This window comes from Rhamphochromis sp. 'chilingali' (assembly GCF_963969265.1).
Source record: "Rhamphochromis sp. 'chilingali' genome assembly, chromosome: 14".
NCBI classification, from domain to species: Eukaryota; Metazoa; Chordata; class Actinopteri; order Cichliformes; family Cichlidae; genus Rhamphochromis; species Rhamphochromis sp. 'chilingali'.
The window spans coordinates 410,941-431,242 of NC_137941.1; the positions used below are offsets into that span (position 1 = coordinate 410,941).

General features: G+C 45.0%; 1 protein-coding gene across 1 annotated transcript in view; it reads left to right on the forward strand.

Moving 5' to 3' along the window:
• ttn.1 (titin, tandem duplicate 1) overlaps positions 1-20,302 on the forward strand; it is a 176,964-nt gene that overhangs the window by 7,412 nt on the left and 149,250 nt on the right. The window contains exons 7-38 of the mRNA XM_080902216.1: positions 164-302; positions 1,593-1,853; positions 2,313-2,426; positions 2,811-3,071; positions 3,681-3,743; positions 3,831-4,089; positions 4,370-4,433; positions 4,564-4,764; positions 5,309-5,451; positions 5,646-5,791; positions 6,413-6,640; positions 6,752-6,993; positions 7,068-7,300; positions 7,386-7,550; positions 7,647-7,815; positions 8,017-9,713; positions 9,798-10,079; positions 10,239-10,505; positions 11,227-11,499; positions 11,584-11,847; positions 12,529-12,789; positions 12,878-13,138; positions 13,615-13,878; positions 14,019-14,279; positions 14,377-14,637; positions 15,046-15,306; positions 15,938-16,079; positions 16,177-16,345; positions 16,609-16,840; positions 17,045-17,329; positions 17,415-17,534; positions 17,673-17,861. Of these exons, the coding sequence (XP_080758342.1) occupies positions 164-302; positions 1,593-1,853; positions 2,313-2,426; positions 2,811-3,071; positions 3,681-3,743; positions 3,831-4,089; positions 4,370-4,433; positions 4,564-4,764; positions 5,309-5,451; positions 5,646-5,791; positions 6,413-6,640; positions 6,752-6,993; positions 7,068-7,300; positions 7,386-7,550; positions 7,647-7,815; positions 8,017-9,713; positions 9,798-10,079; positions 10,239-10,505; positions 11,227-11,499; positions 11,584-11,847; positions 12,529-12,789; positions 12,878-13,138; positions 13,615-13,878; positions 14,019-14,279; positions 14,377-14,637; positions 15,046-15,306; positions 15,938-16,079; positions 16,177-16,345; positions 16,609-16,840; positions 17,045-17,329; positions 17,415-17,534; positions 17,673-17,861 (8,177 nt within the window). The remainder of the gene's footprint in view (positions 1-163; positions 303-1,592; positions 1,854-2,312; positions 2,427-2,810; positions 3,072-3,680; positions 3,744-3,830; positions 4,090-4,369; positions 4,434-4,563; positions 4,765-5,308; positions 5,452-5,645; positions 5,792-6,412; positions 6,641-6,751; positions 6,994-7,067; positions 7,301-7,385; positions 7,551-7,646; positions 7,816-8,016; positions 9,714-9,797; positions 10,080-10,238; positions 10,506-11,226; positions 11,500-11,583; positions 11,848-12,528; positions 12,790-12,877; positions 13,139-13,614; positions 13,879-14,018; positions 14,280-14,376; positions 14,638-15,045; positions 15,307-15,937; positions 16,080-16,176; positions 16,346-16,608; positions 16,841-17,044; positions 17,330-17,414; positions 17,535-17,672; positions 17,862-20,302) is intronic.

The window sequence follows — 20,302 nt, forward strand, 5'->3', positions numbered from 1 at the left end:
TGGGTAGAGTCTGGGAGGGGTTAACGCTGGCTGTTATTTGCCTGTTCGTAACCTTTACATGGAAAGAAGTCAGCGAATGATTACTGACAGAGATCTGCTGATCGGTGTGCTCGATGAATAAACCAATCAGGGCAGCTGTGTAACTCTCAGTCTCACCTTTCAGGGCAGTCCCGTCCCCTATCGCCGCACACAAGCAGGCCGCCGGTGACGTCCTCCCGCCCTGGAAGCAGGAAGACTACGTGGCCGAGGGCAGGACTGTCACTCAGTTGGTCCGGGAGCAGCAGGTCACCATGGTCAAACAGGTGAGCATCCCTGGGGTAGCACGACATATTCCCATCCACAGATAAACCATTCCAGGAGACACTTTACAAAAAATGGGCATTTTCAATGAAACGTGAGGTTCCCAGATTCCTGAGTCTCTCTTCTTCGGGTTCAGCTGCGTTACCATCAGCTCCCTGACTGTGTTTGGTCATGAAATATTACTTCCACTTCTCTATTTGTGACGTTCATGTCTCACAGCCTCTGCGGTGGATTTCAGGTCCTTGTTTAAAGGTATTATGGGTTTACTCTGAAAAACAGAACCTGCCATCCACCTTCCTCCACCTTACAGCCAATTCTTTTCCATGTGTTCCTTGTTCTAATGTGCCTGATTGTTTGCCCTGCTCATATTCACATCATTGGCACAGCATCACACAGCAGTCTGAACATTTGGTCTTTGAAATGAAAAGAGAATCATCTGAAGCTGATGATGTGCGTTTTACCCTGGATGATGAGGGATGGGACATCTCTGCAGGCTGGGCGGGACTGTAACTTCTTTCAGCCCCACACAGATTCATACGGTGAGGGGGGGGAAACATGTGAAAACTTTAAAAACCAAGAAGCAACATCTTTACTCACAGAAGAGGAGGAAAATACACCCTCAAAGAGCTGTGTCCTCTGTGTTTAACCACAAGACTTTAGCACCTGTTTCCAGTAGAGAGCAAGCCTGGCTCGGTTCAGCTGACGATGTTGTCAGAATACCTGATGTCCTCCTGATACCACATCCTCCTGATGTGTCTGAGATCGCTTCAGCTTAACTCAGAAGACTGGTCTTATTGTTTTATTGTGTCGCCACAAGATTGTGGCTGTCACTTTTCTTTGCAGCTAATGTTACTGCTGACAAACAGATGAACCAATGTGCTGTCTTCAAATGACTTTAAACCTTTAAGCTTGCATGGGTCAGGCTTTAAAAACCGTAGTACCTCATTATCTCATTTGGATAACTGGAGTCAGGCTAAGCTTTGCAAAAAACTGGAAGCTGGGGAGACAGCTAATCTGGCTCTGCCCGTAATCCAAGATCTACCTCTGAAGCTCATTCAATAGCCTCTTGTTTATTGGACAACCATCCAGCCCAGAGTTTTAGACCTGCGTTAACAGAGTCGAGCTAACTAAACCCAGTCTATATGCAAATTTGGGCAAATCAGGTCTTTCTCCCAGCTCTGTATTTTTCTTTGAACGAGGGGATGGAGATACTTACCAAAGTGATTTCCCCCATGAACCTGTCTGTTTCTGTACCGCTGTGCTGGATGTCCTGAGATCTGTTGTGTCTCCAGGCTGAGGGAGGGAAAAGAGCGGGGGCAGTGGCCACCGTGGTGGCTGCCGTCGACCTTGCTCGTGTCCGTCAGCCCGCGCTTGTCGAGGGGGGTCGAGCTGAAGAGGACGAGGCTGTAGAGGTGGACTTAAGGCAGCAGGCCGCCGCCGTGGCTGCTGATCAAAGCTATCAAGCTGCTTTGACATCAACAAGAGTGCAAAGTGGGCACATGCTTTCTACTGCTCAGGAGTTTACACGTGAAGCAGCCGTGCTGCAGCCTCAGGTTAGCTAGGCCTCCAGTGAACAACGATTACCAAGAGATTTGACCAAACTATCAGCAGATTTGAATTCTTTCATTTATTTTTTATTTTGGTATTTTACTCAGCCCCCCCCCCCCCCCCTTTTTGCTGAAGAGAACAGATGGATGTTTTATTTTCCATCAAAATGAAAAAGTTACAAAAGATGATTTTGCACAATTACAAAAAGAGTATCTCAGAAAAAACAGTCCATATGTCCGATCAATTATTTAATTATGTATGAAATGTGTCTTTGGGCAAAGTCTTGTTTGAATTATTTGGTGAATAATGACCGATTCATCTCTGTGAAGTCACCTCGTAGTCAACCATAAAAAAGACATTTGAAGCACAAATCTCTTGATAATCACATAGTCATCTTCTAAATATACTGTGCAGATTTTAAAATCCTCCTGAGGTTCTGACTCTTGTTGTGTTGGTTGCTCCAGATTCAGGGAGTGACAGAAATCTCCTCCCGTGTGGACACTGGTCTCACCCCGTCTCCAGTTCCACAATTCACAGTTTCTAAAGTGTCTGTCCCAAAACTCGAGTCTAGCAGTGAGGTAAGACAGGAAGCATCAGGCGAGCTGTGGACAATAATAATGTGATAGGACCGTTGCTGTGGCAAGCTTATTGAACTGCTGATTGGCTGAAATGCAAACTTGTGTTTTAATGCAGTGTCAACGTGATCAAATATTATCCATAAAATAACTAAATCAATCCTCCCTTAACCTTCTTTTGCTTCATCCCCTTATTTAATAAACTTGATTGATCCGGTACCTCCTATTAATCCATCTTAATTAAAGTCCCTCTATCTGACCCTGTTGTAGCATTAATCAGACTAACGTGCCATAGCTCCTCTGTGCTGTGGTTTAACACACATTTCAGAAAAGACTCAACAGTATTTTCTTGATGACGGTGTGGCTCTTCCTCTTTGGGTCGGTCAGGTTTCCATCGCCGGCTCGGCCATGGCCACTCTGCACAAAGAGTTATCCTCGTCTTCTGCCACTATTCGAAAGATCATCAAGCCTGTCAAGTCTCCCAGTCCATCTCGCAGAGTTGCAGAGACCAGAGAGATGCTGGAGACCATCCCACCACCGTTCAAACACTTCACTGACAAACATCAGAGTCGTTCTGGCTCTGAGTTACAGACCGGGGTGGTGTACTCAGGCAGAATGGAGAGAATGTATGAGGACTGGGGAGCCCAGGTTTGTAATGTAGCTCAGAGAGCTGGGTCTAAACAGGACAAGAAAACCTGATGTGGATGTAAGATCCATACGATCCGTTAGCTGCCAACAGCTGGCCAAAGTATCGTGAATTTTATCAGATATTTTCAAGATGATAAATCCTAATATGAGCTGCCTGATTAGATCCTCGTTCACAGGCTGAAAAACCTCTATTTGAACCCTGGAAAAATCTGATTGAAAGGGCAGAAGTTACCCCGGGTTTGAATGCTCCTGATTTCATTGACATTTTCACCATTTATTAGACTAAAGAACAGCTGAAGAAAAATGTTGTGGGACACAGGTCATACTTCTGGTTTTTACAACTTCTCTTGATGGTTTTCTTGATTTCTGTGAAAATCCATAATTAAATATCCCTGTAATAAACTTTAACTGGCTTCTCCATGCTATTGACAACCTCATTCTCACCTCTGCAGCCCATCCAGCCTTCCCTCCATCATATGTGCTGTGTTATCTCTTCTTCATCGTGTGTGTGTGTGTTGGTTGTTTCTGTCACTGTGTCCATGTGTGGGATCTATAGCTGCTGTAGTTTTTCAGCCTAATGTTCCCAACATACCTGTGAATATCTTACAGGTGGTGGAGGCAGCTGCGGTGCCTTCTGCCGGTGGTGCCGTGGTCCCTCCCACGCTGATTTCTGTGAGTGGACTGCCCTCAGATCACATGTCCACACTGTTTAGGGAAAGAGACCTTTTTGTAAAGATGTTGTGATATTTTTTTGTGCAGGGATTGAAGAACACAAATGTGATCGAGGGCGAGTCTGTGACCCTGGAGTGCCAGATCAGCGGTCATCCCACCCCCATCATTATGTGGTTCAGAGAGGACTACAAGATTGAGAGCTCCATTGATTTCCAGATCACCTACGAGAACGGATTTGCCAGACTGGTGATCCGTGAAGCATTCGCTGAAGACAGCGGCCGCTTCACCTGCACAGCTACCAATGAGGCGGGAACTGTCAGCACGTCCTGTTACCTGCTTGTCCAGGGTCAGTGCAAGCAGAATGCAGTGTCACTCACACAGGAAGTAATCTTCTTTCGTAGTATGCTGTAACATACTGAGGAACGATGCCCAGCCTGTCCAGCAGATATCAGGATAACTTTAATTTGAGCCCTTTTTTCCTCAGAGACTGTTCACATGCATGCACCGAGCCCTGTTCTTGATACACACAGGACCTGAAATCTTCCCGTAACATAATCTCATCCCTTCCCGTCTATACGTTCTGCATATTCATGCGTTTACAGTGATGAACTGTCTTTCCCCACCAGTGTCTGAAGACATCGAGAGCAGAGAGGAGATTGCTGTTGTTACAGAACATGTTGAAACTGCTCAGTGAGTCACTTAAAGTTTGAGTTACATTCATCAAATCGTCAAACATATTGGTTTCTTATTTTACATCACTGAAACGGATGACAAGCGGTACAGGTTGGGCCTGAAAATAAGGAAACATTTTTATTTCCAGATTAAGAGAAACCAGAGAGGAGACCCAGGTGAGCATGGTGGAGTCAGAGTCTGCTGCTGCTGCTCCCTTCTTTATCAAGAAACCCACCATCCAGAAGCTAGTGGAGGGTGGAAGTGTTGTGTTTGAATGTCAGATTGGGGGAAGCCCCAAACCACACATCATCTGGAAGAAGAGTGGTGTCCCACTCACTACCGGATACAGGTGAGTAATACCTGTGCTCAGGTTTTCACTGTCCTTACATGGAGACCTTTGTGGTTTACGTGATCTATATTTTATCTGACGTGTGAATGCAGCTGCAAAACAAATCCCCTAACTCAAGGACTAAAGTGCTAAAGTCATCACTGTAAAACTGTAAGAAATGAACACGTCATTAGAGCTCAGCTTTCTACCAGAATACACAACTCGGACCCCCCCTCTCAAACCCAACTGACACCAATCCTAAAGTCCCTGTCAGATATAACACAGGATTAGCAAAACCAAACATCTGGCTCATGGTTCAGCTAAGGTCAACTGTCTCACCCAGTAATGAGCTGCCAGCACATTAAGCTCCAGCTCTCATTCCTGCTTCTGCATTGAGATCAATCCCTTTAGACCTGAATCCATGATTTTATCTTCAGTGGGCTCTTAGGACAAACGGTGCTGGTAAGACGAAGTATGGGTAAAATATTAGGACACTGTTTGCTCCTATTGTGATGGATCACGCTGCAGCCTTCAGGGGCCTGTAATGCTCATTCCCCTCCATCAGATACAAAGTTGCCTACAAGAAGGAGACTGGAGAGTGCCGTTTAGAGATCTCCATGACCTTCGCCGATGACGCTGGAGAATATGCCGTGTTTGCCAAGAATAAGCTTGGAGAAGTCTCTGCCTCCGCCAGTCTGCTGGAGGAAGGTCAGTAAATACTGCAGTGATGGCAAACTGCTGTCCTAAAGATATAACACAAGGAGCAGAGATAAAGGGACTGTCAGTGGATATTATGCCATACAGCTCATGCAGAAACAGTTAGCTTGCACAGTCCTTAAAGAGATGATGGAAACTACTTGAACTCATAGGATTGTTTTTTTATTTTGTTTTTTTGCCAACAGAGGAATATGAAGCCTACATGAAGAAACAGGAAGCAATGTTTAAGACTGAAGTGACATCCATTGTGCAAGAGCCCAAGGTGGGAGATATTCCCCCTGTCACTGTCACAACAATGGAGAAGATAACCACCACCATTATCTCTGGACAGGTAGAGAATCCTTAGCCATAGCTGTGATCATAATACAAAACCAAACCATGTCAAAGCCATCATAAGGAACTAGATGGTTATGTGGAGTGTTTGTCACTATCCTGTGTAATAGTTTATATGAGCTCCAGTGAGCTGTTTACAAAAAAAAGTCTGGAGATGCCACAAAGTCTCAAATCCTGATAGAACAGTTAGTATGTGGACACCTCTATCATTTTGTGTGCTGTATATCACATCATGACGATGAGTACAGCACAAACTTAAGTAAGCACTTTACCTTGAGATTAAGTAAAAACCTGGGGTCCCTGTAGCTGCAGATACTGCTGTTGTCAGTAGTAACTGCAGTTGATATTGTAATTCAGAGCGCACTGTCAGACTAAGCTCTCATTAGAATTGGTGTCGTTGAATTTCCCACACTACCTGGTTGACTATCCAGCTTTAGTAAAACCTTTATGTGCCTTTAAATATGCGTTAAATATGCACGTTATTGGGAAGAAAATATAATAACCGATGCATAAAAATTAAAGCAAGCATAAAAATCATCATTTTCGTAATCTACAAAGACCTTTCCTTGGGCTTGACTATGATCAGGACCCACTGACTGACATCATATCATATCTGCAGGAATTCCATCTGTCTGTCATTGAGCAGAGGATCATCCAGGAGATTGAGTTTACCATTATGAAAATCAGCTACAGAGAGATTGTGACAGAGGACGGAGAGTTGATGGTGACTGCCACTGAGACTGAGGCGGTACAGCCAGCCTTTGACACGCCAGTGAAAAGTTACAGGATCATGGAGGGGATGAGCGCTACTTTCCACTGCAAGATGTCTGGAATGCCGCTCCCCAAGGTGCTGAATCTTTAAGAAATATGTTACAATTAGAGAAATGGTCTTGAAATACATAAAAAGCTCTAAAGTAGAGTTCACATGATTTTACGATCACGTCGTATCTCTTGGCAGATTGCTTGGTTCAAAGATGGCCAGCGTATTAGGGCTGGAGACCATTACCAAATAGAGGTTCTTCAGGATGGACGGGCCAGCCTTCGCCTGCCTGTAGTGATACCCGAAGATGAAGGCGTGTACACCGCGTTTGCCACCAACATGAAGGGTAATGCTGTCAGTTCTGGGAAGCTCTATGTGGAGCCATGTGAAACAGTAACACCTCAGCAATTCACACCACAGCCAGCAGTGCAGAGGATCAGGTAAAGAAATTCACAAAGCTTGAAACAGGGAACACTGACGATAAGGGAAATGACAAGGATTAATACTTTCTCAGGTCCACATCTCCTCGCTCTCTGAGCCGCTCACCTGGCCGTTCTCCCAGTCGTTCACCTGGACGTTCTCCTGCTCGTCGGCTAGATGAGACTGATGAGGCTCAGCTAGAAAGACTCTACAAGCCTGTTTTTGTCATGAAGCCTTCATCATATAAATGTTCTGAGGGACAAACTGCCAGATTTGACCTGAAGGTTGTGGGCAGACCAATGCCTGAGACGTACTGGTTCCACAATGGTGAGTACAACAAAGAGGAAATCTTCAAAAAGAGTTTGAACAAAATTTGTTGATCTCACAAGCCATTCAACTATCTTCCTCTCAGGGCAACAAATAGTTAGTGACCACACCCACAAGATCGTGGTTAAAGAGGATGGCACTCAGTCCCTGATCATCGTCCCAGCTTTGCCACAAGACTCCGGGGAATGGACTGTGGTGGCTCAGAACAGAGCTGGACGCACATCCATCTCCGTCACTCTCGCTGTTGATGGTAAGAATGCAACTTCATATTCTCTCAACTTGAAGTTTCTTCCAGAAGGAAAAATGTTGGGGGATTGGCTTACTTTCATTTAACTTTCTTTTTCAGCCAAGGAAACCCTGGTGCGTCCACAGTTCACTGAGAAACTGAGGAACATCAGTGTGAAGCAGGGCACTCTGGTTGAACTGGCTGTCAAAGCCATTGGAAACCCACTGCCTGATATCGTCTGGCTGAAGAACAGCGACATCATCACCCCACACAAGCACCCAAGCATCAAGTATGTTCTGTGACTTTAGCATTAAATGTAGATCACATCTGTTTGCTTCAATGACCTTGATGCAGCAACACACTTTTTTTAATGAAACGCTGCGTTTGTGGAGAGTAAAATTATTCCTCAAAGCAACCTGAGATTTTCATTTCAATTAAAAACACGTGTCAAATGTCAATTCTTCTCTAAAATGAGAATTTGATTTTCCAGGATTGAAGGAACCAGAGGAGAGGCTAAATTCCAGATCCCATCAGCAGCTGGCTCAGACAGCGCCTGGTACACCGCTACAGCCATCAATAAGGCTGGCAGAGATACCACTCGCTGCAGAGTCAATGTTGAGGTGGAATATGCTGAGCCTGAACCAGAGAGGAAACTCATCATTCCCAAAGGAACATACAAAGCCAAAGAGATCGCTCCTCCAGAGGTGGAGCCGCTTCATCTGCGATATGGTCAAGAGCAGTGGGAGGAAGGCGACCTTTATGACAAAGAGAAGCAGCAAAAACCACAGTTCAAGAAGAAGCTGACATCTGTCCGCATGAAGCGCTTCGGTCCAGCTCATTTTGAGTGCAGACTGACTCCTATTGGTGACCCCACAATGGTGGTGGAGTGGCTGCACGACGGCAAACCTCTGGCTGCTGCTAACAGATTGCGCATGGTGAATGAATTTGGTTACTGCAGCCTGGACTATGAAGCCGCTTATGCTAGAGACAGCGGCGTCATTACCTGCAGAGCGACCAACAAGTACGGAGTTGACCAAACCTCAGCCACCCTGATTGTCAAGGATGAGAAGGGCCTTGTTGAGGAAACACAACTTCCTGAAGGAAGGAAAGGTGCCCACCGGATCGATGAGATAGAGCGTTTGGCTCATGAAGGTGGACCTTATGGAGTCACTGCTGAAGAAGAAACAGAGAAGATGAAGCCTGAGATCGTCCTTGTTCCAGAACCAATCAGAGTTTTAGAGGGTGAAACGGCTCGATTCCGCTGCAGAGTGACCGGATATCCAGCACCAAAAGTTAACTGGTACCTCAATGGACAACTTATCCGCAAAAGCAAGAGATACAGACTTCGCTATGATGGCATTTACTACTTGGAGATAACTGACATCAAATCATATGATTCAGGGGAGGTCAGAGTCGTAGCAGATAACAATCTGGGCTCCGTTGAGCACGTCGTAAAACTGGAGATTCAGCAGAAGGAGGACTTCAGAACTCATCTGCGCCGCGCCCCTGAGGCTAAGCCAGCCGAGGCTGCACCTGAACCTGGAAAAGTACCATTTGAGGTAGTTAAAGCTGAAAAGCCTACAGAGGACACTCAGCTGAAAGAGGTCGTCAAACTCAAGAAGGCCCAGAGAATTGTCCATGAGAAAGCCAGTGAGGAGTCAGAGGAGCTGAGGAGTAAGTTCAAGCGCAGGACAGAGGAAGGCTATTACGAGTCTATTACCGCAGTGGATCTCAAGTCTCGCAAGAGAGATGACTCCTATGAGGACCTGCTGAGGAAGACAAAGGAGGAACTGCTTCATCGTGCCAAGGAGAAGGAGGAGGCTGAGAAGAAGAAGGAGGAAGAGCATCGCCAAGTTACTGCCAAGCCTCTAAAACCAGAGAGGGTCAAGCTCTCACCCAGCATGGAAGCGCCAAAGATCCTTGAGCGTATCACCAGCCAGACAGTCGCACAGGGTGACGAAGTCAAGTTTAGAGTCAGAGTTGTCGGCAGACCAGAACCTGAGTGTCAGTGGTTCAAGAATGGAGTTCAGCTGGAGAAGTCTGACCGTGTCTACTGGTACTGGCCTGAGGACCATGTTTGTGAACTGGTGATCAGGGATGTCACAGCAGAGGATTCTGCCAGTGTCATGGTTAAAGCTTCCAGTACTGCTGGAGAGACTTCAAGCCACGCTTTCCTGTTGGTGCAAGGTAACACAGACCTTGATCATGTACATATAATTCTGATTTTAAATCCTGCATTCTCTGAATAATGCTCTGGTGTCATTTCTGCAGCAAAACAAGTCATTAACTTCACTCAGAAGTTGGAGGACGTCAGTGCCAAGGAGAAGGATACCGTGGCTACCTTTGAGTGTGAAACCAACGAGCCTTTTGTGAAGGTCAAATGGCTGAAGAATAATGTGGAGATCTTCTCTGGAGACAAATACAGAATGCACTCTGACAGAAAGGTTCACTTCCTGTCTGTGCTGATGATCGGAATGAGGGATGATACTGAATATACATGCGTGGCTGTAGAAGATGATACTGTCAGGACAACCGCCAAGCTTAATGTTGAAGGTGGGTTAGGTTCTTCATATTCTGTTCATTAGGTAATGAAATCAACACAGTTCATTATTAATTATTCCAAATACATAAACGGTTACCTCAAGGTACTTTATATGGTATATGTATACTTTGTGACTGACTTGAACTCTTGTTGTATTATGTGACCAACAGGAGCTCCTCTGGAGCTGTTAAAGCAGCTGGAGAGCACCGAGGTGCCCGAGACTTACTCCGGAGAGTTTGAATGTATTGTCTCTCGTGAAGATGCCGAAGGCAGCTGGTACTTTGGAGATAATCTGCTGACTCCTGGCAGTAAATACGTCATCTCCTCCCGCCGTGGAAGACACACTCTCTCTGTGAAAGACGTCAAGAAGGAAGACCAGGGAGAATATACCTTCAAAGTGGGCGAGTTTAAGACAAGTGCCTCTCTGAAGATGAAATGTGAGTTGCTGTTCCCATGGCACTGAATTGGATATGGATGATGAAACTCTATGGACGGAAGTTATTGTATTTAAGAAGTAAAGTTAAGTCTACTGTTCAGACTACAACAAAATGTGTTACTGGAATTCGGGCTAACCATCTTCTCCTGTTTGTGGACAAACCATTTCTACTTTCCCTCAAAATACATTTAAATCTAAATGATAGGTTTTTATAAAAGTGCCACAAACCCAATTCCAAAAACGATGCGGTGCTGTGTAAAATAAAGATTAAAAACAGAATACTTTGATTTGCAAATCTTATAAAGCCATATTTTATTCATAATCAAACATAGAAAACATATCAAGGGGTGAGAAAGGTGAGAAAATTAACCATTTTAATACAAGTTTATTTTGTATTTGAGGCAGCGACATGTCTCAAAAACAGGCCCACGTGTCCCATGGTGTAGCATCGCTGGGTGTTTGGTTGCAGTTTAGCAGCGTGCTGCTCAAACACGAAGGCCTTCCTGAAACACACGTCTGCATGGAGCAGATGTTTCTCTAAAGCCCGTTCATACCTTTCAGCCCCGATGGGGCCTTTCCAGACACACACACACACACACACACACACACACACACACACACACACACACACACACACACACACACACACACACACACACACACACACACACACACACACACATCGCATGTAGAGTGCTAACAGTGACATTTTTATTTTTTAGTGCGTCCAGTGACCTTGATGCAGCCTTTGTCTGACATGACCGTCTGCGAGGGTGACATCGCTCAGCTTGAGGTCAAGTTCTCCCAGGAGAATGTTGAAGGAACCTGGATGAAGAAGGGGCAGCCCATCACAGCCTCCAGCCGTGTGCATATAGTTATTGACAAACAAATTCACAAACTCCTTATAGAAGATACAACCAAGGACGACTTTGGAATGTATTCCTTCGAGGTTCCTGATCATGGAATTTCAACCTCTGCAAAGCTGGTCATTCAGAGTGGGTCACCTCAGATGCACATGTTTTTCTTTAATGACTTTGTTTCAAAATAAAATCCTCTAATCAAAATATCTAATCTTGCAGCTATTGGCATCCTGATCCCACTGAAGGACAGTCATGCAATTGAGGGTACAAAGGTCGTCCTAGAGGCAAAGATCTCTGCTCAGGACATCAGCTCAGTCAAATGGTACCACAATGACAACCTGCTGACAGCCAGTGAGCGAATCCAGATGGTGGCAAAGGGAGCCAAGCAGCGCCTGGTTTTCACCAGAACATACGCTTCAGATGAAGGACACTACAAACTGGTGGTTGGCCGAGCTGACACCAGCTGCAGATTTACTGTTGAGCGTAAGTTACGCCATTATGAGGTCCAAGCATGTTTTGGAGTTTTACTACTGTAGTTGCATCATCTATATTCTGGAATGACCTGGAAGCTAAGTTTATGAATCTTTAGGTCTAATATGAAGCCTTGAGGCGACTTTTGTTGTGATTTGGCGCTATATAAATAAAATCGAATTGAATTGAATTAATAAACCATGACCACCACTAGTCACATGAAGTTTACCTGTAGAAAACTATTAAGAAACTACATGAGAGTCATGACATGAGAGTCTTTGCTTTCAGCTTCCAGAAATCTTATTCAAGCTGATTACCTGAAAAGGGTCATTAATATTTGCTTGGCAACATAAGAAATGATTTTTCTGCTGAACACAATAGTTTCAGATTCTGCTGAATGCAACTTTCTTTAAAATCATATGAAAACTTGCACCTGCTTCTTACATATATAGTCTGACATGAACATCATGACCTCGTGGCATTTACAAAACTAGAACCAAGCCCATGTGGTACATCTTTATTATTGAATGAGTCAGATGGATAATTGTGAAAAAGTGAAAGCAAGTCATCTACATTTCCTACAATTTTATTGTACATGTACAATAAAAATGGCTATTCTATTCTATTCTATTCTATTCTATTCTATTCTACTGTACATCAGTTCGAGGCTTAACTATCGTTCTGTCTCAACAGCTGTCCAGATTGTGACACCAATGAAAGACAAACAGTGCTCCGAGTCTGAAAATGTCACCTTCGAGGTTGAGGTCTCTCACCCAGGCATTGACGCTTTCTGGACCTTTAAGAGGCAGCCGATTAAAGCTGGTCCCCAGTACAAGATGGAGTCCAAGGACAAGAGGCATAGGCTCACGGTCATGAATGCAATGAAGGATGAAGAGGGCGAGTACATGTTTGCTGCTGGTGAGAAGATGTGCAGTGCTTCACTCACCGTAACAGGTACGCAAAACACACTTTTATTGCACACTTAAATAGTTCAGAGAAGATTTCTGTCACCAGGCAGTAACTGGCTATCTCCTGTCCCCAGGTGGTGCCATTAAGAAGCCCCTGCATGATTTGGTGGTAGCTGACTCCCAGACCGCTGTGCTGCAGTGTGAAGTTGCTAACCCATCCGCAGAGGGCAAGTGGCTAAAAGACGGTCAGCCTGTTGACTTCAACGAGAACGTGCTGAGCGAGGTGGACGGTGCTGTCAGACGCCTCGTTATCATCATCACTAAGGCCACTGACGTTGGAGAGTACACTTACCAGGTCGCCACCTCCAAGACCTCAGCCAACCTGAAAGTCGAGGGTAGGTCCAGCTTTCCATGGAAACACACACGTAGATCATACAGCCAATGCGGATCAGGAGGTTAGGAAGCTGAATTTGTTTGTGAAGGTGCTTAAAGTGTTTCTTTGAACACGGGCTGCCTCTTTATTCATGTCCAGTCCAGTTTTCAGAGCAATTATATTTTTCTGTCTTATGTCTCTTCACTGATATGAAGAAATATTGTGTCAACACATAACAGACAACTGAGCAAAGAACCAGTTTGCAGTTGTTACCAGCAACCTGCCATAAAAACACACCATTTGTTGACTCTATGAGTGCAGACATTTCTTCCAAATGATCGAATGATACTTTAAATTTAAATCATTTAGATCTAGTCTGCTGACTCGTACCTGCCCACAGCAACAACCACAAAGACCCACCCTGTGAGAGTTTAATTCTGGACTCAGCCACTTCACTTGTTTAACTGTTACCTTGCCTCTTGGTGTTTTTCTCCACAGCTGTCAAAGTCAAGAAGACCCTGAAGAACCTGAATGTAGTCCAGACTCAAGAAGCCACGTTCAGCCTTGAACTGACCCATGAGGATGTAAGAGGAGCACAGTGGATCAAGAATGGCGTTGAGATCCAGCCCAGTGATAAATATGAAATCAGTATTGAAGGCACACTTCACACATTGAAGGTCAAGAACTGCAGCACACAGGATGAGTCTGTTTACTCCTTCAAACTGGGAAAACTGTCTGCAAGTGCCAGACTCAATGTGGAAAGTAAGTATTAACTATTGATTTTGGAATAAAACAAAAAGCTTTTTGGCTGTGTGCCTACAAGGTTGGGAAATTTACCTAAACCACATGGGACCTCTAGATTCCTAAAGCTTTTTACCAACAGAAGACCTCTTTTCCCACAGCCATTAAGATCCTGAAGAAGCCAAAGGATGTGACAGCACTGTCAGGAGCAACAATTGTATTTGAAGTTGGCATCTCAGAGGATGACATCCCAGTGAAATGGATGTTCGATGACAAAGACCTGGTGTCTGACGAGCGCTACAGCATCATCTCTGAGAAGAAGAACCACAAGCTGATTGTCCACGACGTGGACGACAGCGTGCAGGGCAACTACATTGCTGTCATAGGACACCTGCAGTGCAGCGCTCACCTCGTTGTTGAGTGTAAGCATTATCACATCAGTAGTTTTTGGACGTAAAAAATGCTAAAACACAGGCCAAGGTCACGTTAGGACTAAACATGTCTGTATTTTACTCTTAGCTCTACGTGTCACAAGGCCCATGAAAAACGTGGAGGTCACAGAGACTCAGGTGGCCACATTTGAATGTGAAGTTTCTCACTTCAATGTCCCGTCCACCTGGCTGAGGGATGGTGTGGAGATTGAGATGAGTGAGAAGTTCAGGATTGTGGTTCAAGGGAAACTCCATCAGCTGAAGATCATGAACACCAGCAATGAAGACTCTGCAGAGTACACTTTTGTCTGTGGGAACGACCGCATCTCTGCAACGCTAACTGTTAACCGTAAGTTACCATCAGTGAAACTTAAACCTTTAGATTTACAATGTATCAATTCATCAATTCGTTCTTCAGAGACGTTTCACATGTTGCCAAATCATTACAATGTATCAAACCATGAAATGTCTTTAAGTAACTTTAATTGGATTCTTTCATTTCTCCTCTGAGTTGGAAATCTAAACATTTTTGTTACTAAAAAAAAGAAATAATTAGCACATTCAGATTTTCTAATTGGATATTTATGACAAATTATAAGTATAAGCCACTTTCAATTACTTTGTAGTTTAAGGTGAAAACTCTAACCGATCAGATGTTTGCACTAAGGATGACGTTACAGATTAAAAAACACAATTTTGTATTCTTCACTGTACTTAAACATCTCTTCAAACTTATTATCACTTTGCTGTTTTCCAGCTATTCTGATCACAACGATGCTTGAAGACCTGAACGCTCAGGAGAAGGACACGGTCACATTTGAGGTGAATGTGAACTACGAGGGAATAACGTACAAGTGGCTGAAGAACGGCGTGGAGATCCGCTCTACGGACCGCTGCCAGGCTCGCTGCAAACAGCTCACTCACTCTCTGAGCATCAGGAATGTTCACTTTGGAGACAGTGCCGAGTACACCTTCATGGCTGGCTCTGCAGTCACTTCAGCTAAACTTCACGTTGAGGGTAAAATGCTTTGATTCTAATTTAACTTTTCAATTGACTTTTCACATTAGATGTTTTTGGACTCCATCAACTTCAAATAAAATTATTTCAACACCTCACCGTGTTTTAGCTGGTTTTTAAATGTGTGTGTCTGTCGTTTGCCTGTACAACCATCTCCGTTACCCCTGAAAGACATTTAGAACTTACTGAAAGACTCTTAAAGCTACTCTAATGGACTATCACGAGTAACTCTGAAATAACCAGCAGAATCTAACACATTTGACATGTAGACTCACTCACAGGACACTTTGAACTTTTCAACGGACTTCTGGAAACTCCCCAAATAAGTTGATCCTCGTTAATGCCATAGGAACGCATACACGATTCTTTCTGTCACTACTAGAACCTCTAAAAGGTACCCTTCAGACCTTTTCTTACGGCCATTAATATTACTAATAGACATTTAAAACTGTGAACGTCCAAACTTCCCCAAGGACTCCTTGAATCTTGTTCTTAGTAGTACCTCCTCAATGAGGAAGAAAACCTTGCAGAGGACGACTAGAGCCTCTGGGCTCATGAGTGATTTGTTTCCATAAGGTCAGACACACTGATAGATGTAGGTAAAGTAACTGTATCTATGTCCCTGTTTTAGCCCGTGTGGTTGAATTCACCAAACACCTGCGGGACCTGAAGATCACAGAGAAGAAGAGGGCAACATTTGAATGTGAAGTTTCTGAACCAAACATCCAGGTGATGTGGATGAAAGATGGTCAGGAGCTGGAGCTGTCCGACAGGTAGAGTCCTTGATAGTCAGTTGTGGGAACAATTACTGAGTTTTACCAACATAGGGATCAACTCTTAAACCTTCTACACCTTCTTTGTTTGCTACAGGTACAAAATGACATCGGACCAGTTTGTGCACCGTCTGGTTCTGCCCTCTGTGCGTCTGTCGGACGCCGGTGAATACACCGCTGTGGCCGGTTCAAGCATGTCCAAGGGTCACCTGGCAGTCGAGGGAAGAGATGTCAGAATCTCAGAGCCAGCCACCAGGGACATCACGGTAAGATTAGGTGGTAGACTCCATAAAAATGCACCAAATCCTGGGATTTTCATACTGTCTGTCAGTTTATGTGTGACGATGACAGAAATATTTTTCAGACTTTATGATCTTTGAGAGCACACACTGCCGATCATTTAATATATTCTTTTTCAGATATTTTGTCCTACAGGAAGAGATTTCTTAATAATTGTGACAATGATTATTTTTTTAGAAATACTAGAAGGACGTTTCTGGTGTTGAGCTAATCATGTGGTGTTTTTCAGGTTGTTGAGAAGCAGAGAGCCACTTTTGAGTTTGAGGTGAATGAGGATGATGTAGAAGGTCACTGGCTGAGAAATGGAGTGGAGCTCCAGTTCACTGTGGAGGAGAGGTTCAATTATGCCACCATCAGGAAGCTCCACCGTCTCACCATCTCTGAGACCTTCAGGAGCGATGCTGGAGAGTACACCTTTTTAGCCGGCAAAAACAGGAGCTCTGTGAACCTCCACATCAGATGTAAGAGCTCCAGTCCTGCATCAGTCCAGCACTGCTTTCCTTCTTTGCGTGAAAAACCACTGGACAGTTTCTGAAAATAAAAGTGAAAAGCTTAAAAATGATACTTGTACTGTTTAAACGTATCTGTTTCTATTATCATCAAAGTATTCTTTGACCAGAGGACCAAGCAGAGTATTAACCTTTCTTTCTTCTACTTTCCTTCAGTGCCAGAGCCACCTCAGATCATCCGGGAGATGCAGCCCCAAACCGCGATCTCGGGCAGGTCAGTTCGCTTCTCGACACAGGTGAGCGGCCTTCCTCAGCCTCAGGTGTTCTGGTACAAAGATTCTGAGGTTCTGTCCACGAGCTACAAGTGCAAGTTCCTCCATGATGGAGATGAGCATACGCTGCTGCTGCTTGAAGTCTTCCCTGAAGATGCAGGCATCTATAGCTGTGAGGCCAAAAACAACTACGGAGAGGTGACGAGCTCTGCATCTCTCACTGTGGAAGGTACATATGGAGTGTTTGATTGGAATTATGAATTATTAGCCACCAAATCGAGCGATGACTTACGGTGTCTTTGTCTTTTCTGCAGTTCCGGAGGTGGTTGAAGCCGTGGCTCAGGTTTCCCCTCCAGTCCTCATCGCTCCCATGAGGGACCTGCTGATCTCAGAAGGACATCCTGCCCAGTTCCAGTGCAGCGTCTCTGGGGAAGGTATTGACCGTTACTCGTCCCCTTTACTGTCATACGGCATTTTAAATACTCATTGACCATAAATCCTGTCGCAGCTGTCATCAGTGTGGTGTGCCGTAAACGGTTTTTCCTGACTATGAGAAAACACTTTCTCTCCAGATCTGCAGATTTCTTGGTTCTGCAATGACAGAGAGATCAAACAGTCGGACATCTTCAGGATGTCTCATTATGATGACACCTGCCTGCTGGAGATTTCCCGAGTTCTCCCCAGCCTTGAAGGAGAGTACTCGTGTGTTGCTACAAATTTGGCAGGAATGGTCACATGTGCTGCCACTCTGAATATTGATGGTGAGTTCAGCAGACGTTCGCATACTAATTGGATAAAACTTACAGGCTCCTACTGCACGTTCATCAGCTGCCAAGAAGGCCCTAAGTCGGTGCATGTTCCTCACAGGATTGATTTTAATTTTAGAATATCATGTGGATTTCCTGTAAGACAAGGTCTGATATGTATAACGTCCAACGTATCGAGAACCGATAGTCAAAGTTTAACAGCACTCGCTGACTACGGTGATATAATGATGGCAGCATGTAAGCACGTTCTGATTGGCCAGGTGTGTTTTAAGTCTCCCTCCATCCGTCCGGAGCCATGAGAGCGTGTTACACAAGAAGTTTACTTACTGGCAAAACATAAAAGGAAGCATCTATTGGCAAGCAAAGCAACCTTAACTGAGCCAATAGAAAGATGCATGGTTCAGCCGGGGGAAGTGGCAAGCATGTCAGCTGTACTGGAGATCAACGCTGCTGGCTGCACAAAGATTTTCCTTTTCTTTTAATATCCTCGTGGAGGACAGAGCCTAGCTTAGCACTCACAAATAAAACTGTTCAATATGTAAAAACATTTAAAATGTCAATTCAGGACAGATCAAATCTCCTGCAGCTGTCAGCGGCTAGCACTGACGCCACGTCAGCTCTTATACCGTCGTGGGGAAAACCATGAGCCCTGCTCATGTTACAGTCACTGTGTGCATGACGTCTCCTGGATCTTTGTGCAACCAGCCCTTGGACTGGAACGATTTTCCAGCCACTCCATCAAACTCAGATTTCATACTTTCAGTGCAATGATGTGAGAAACTGACTCGTTTCTGTGAGCATGCAGCTGCTCCACACTGAATCTGCTCTTATCCTCACTGGAAGCATCATCTTAAAGGTCTCTTTGCAATGCATGACGTCTTCTCTCCAACACAAACAGTATTAATGGTCTTTATTGCGAAACTGGAGTTTTCATGTCAGAGGAATGCCGCATGATTCAGCCACTGCTGGACTTTGGAAATGTTCCTCACACTCAAGCACGGACGTGATCGCTGGCTGTGTTTTTCTGTTTGTTGTTCTGTTCCAGTCGAGCTTGCATGATTGACAGCGGACACCCACCACTGTCCACTCCCTCACTCATCATTATTGATCCTCAACGCGCCACTCCCACTGCACTGTTGGCAACAGGCTGTGACAGTAACCTGGAGAAATCCGTAGCGTGATGATGTGTTGACCTAATTCTTCTACTCTTTCTTATTGCCCAGATAAAAAAGCCTTAGCTAGCGTGTCAAGCACTGGGGCTGAGGCTAAGCTATTTCAGAGACTGGAGGCTCAGAGTGAGAGTTTCAGCTCTCTGTCAGTGGGACAAACAGCCCACAGTGTTGAGTTTACTGAGACGATCACCGAGAGCTCCTCTGTGTCTTGGAGCACGATTGAGATAAGCTCGATGGAGAGGAGCTCTGAGAGCAGCTTTGACTTCAAACTCTCAGCCAGCCCGAAGCTGCTGATGGAAATGAGCGATGTCCGAGTGAAAAGTGGTGAAATGGCAGAGTTCAGCTGCTCATTCGACGGCCAGCCCTTCTCCGGGGTGATATGGGAACATAACGGCGAGAGCCTGGTGGACACCGAGCGGGTGAGAAGCTCTCAGAGCGGTGGCTTTTTGTCCCTGGTCATCCAGGGCGTCGGTGTGGCGGACCAAGGCACGTACCGCTGCACCGCTACCAACGAACATGGCCACAACAGCTCCTCTGCTCAGCTCACTGTTGAAGGTGGTTAATCTTTCTTTTTTTATCAGCCTGTCTCTCCATCTGGTCCATCCCACCTTTCCAGCTGCTCCTCCTGCTTAGTGCTCCCCCACCCCCATGACTTAATATTTAATATGTTATCCTGTAACCTCTTGTAGTGTAATAAAATAACAAACCCTAGTCCAGTTTATCCTCCCCTCCTGTCAGCTTCGCTACTCTAACCTCATCATTCATCCTATTAACCCTTTAGCATTTAGAGTCATGGCCATGTACTCTGTGACCCCTAATTACTTTTCCTAACTCTATTCTTACCCAGCTAAAGAAGCAAATCTCAAAGCAGAAACCCCCATCCCTACCGATTCAGTGCACAAAGTGTTACAGGCACACAGGGAGAGCCCTAGAGATCCCTCTGACCAAGACAAGCAGGAGGTGGTGGAGAAGCCGGGACCATCACCTCCATCTTCCCAGAGACCTCACAGCCTCATCAGCCTGTTGTATTTCCCTGACGTCGTGCCTAATGAATACCAAGGTCATCGCCCTTCCAGCTGCCCCGACTTCCTGATCAAACTCCCCCCTGAGCTGCTGATCAGAAACAAAGGCAGTGGCTCCCTGAATTGCGTCGTGAAGGGGCTTCCCACTGCGTTTGTCATTTGGCTTTACAACCAGTTGAATGCTGAGGAAACTGTGTGTTACTCTGTGAAAAATCAAGACCCCTCAAGCTGTATAAAAGTT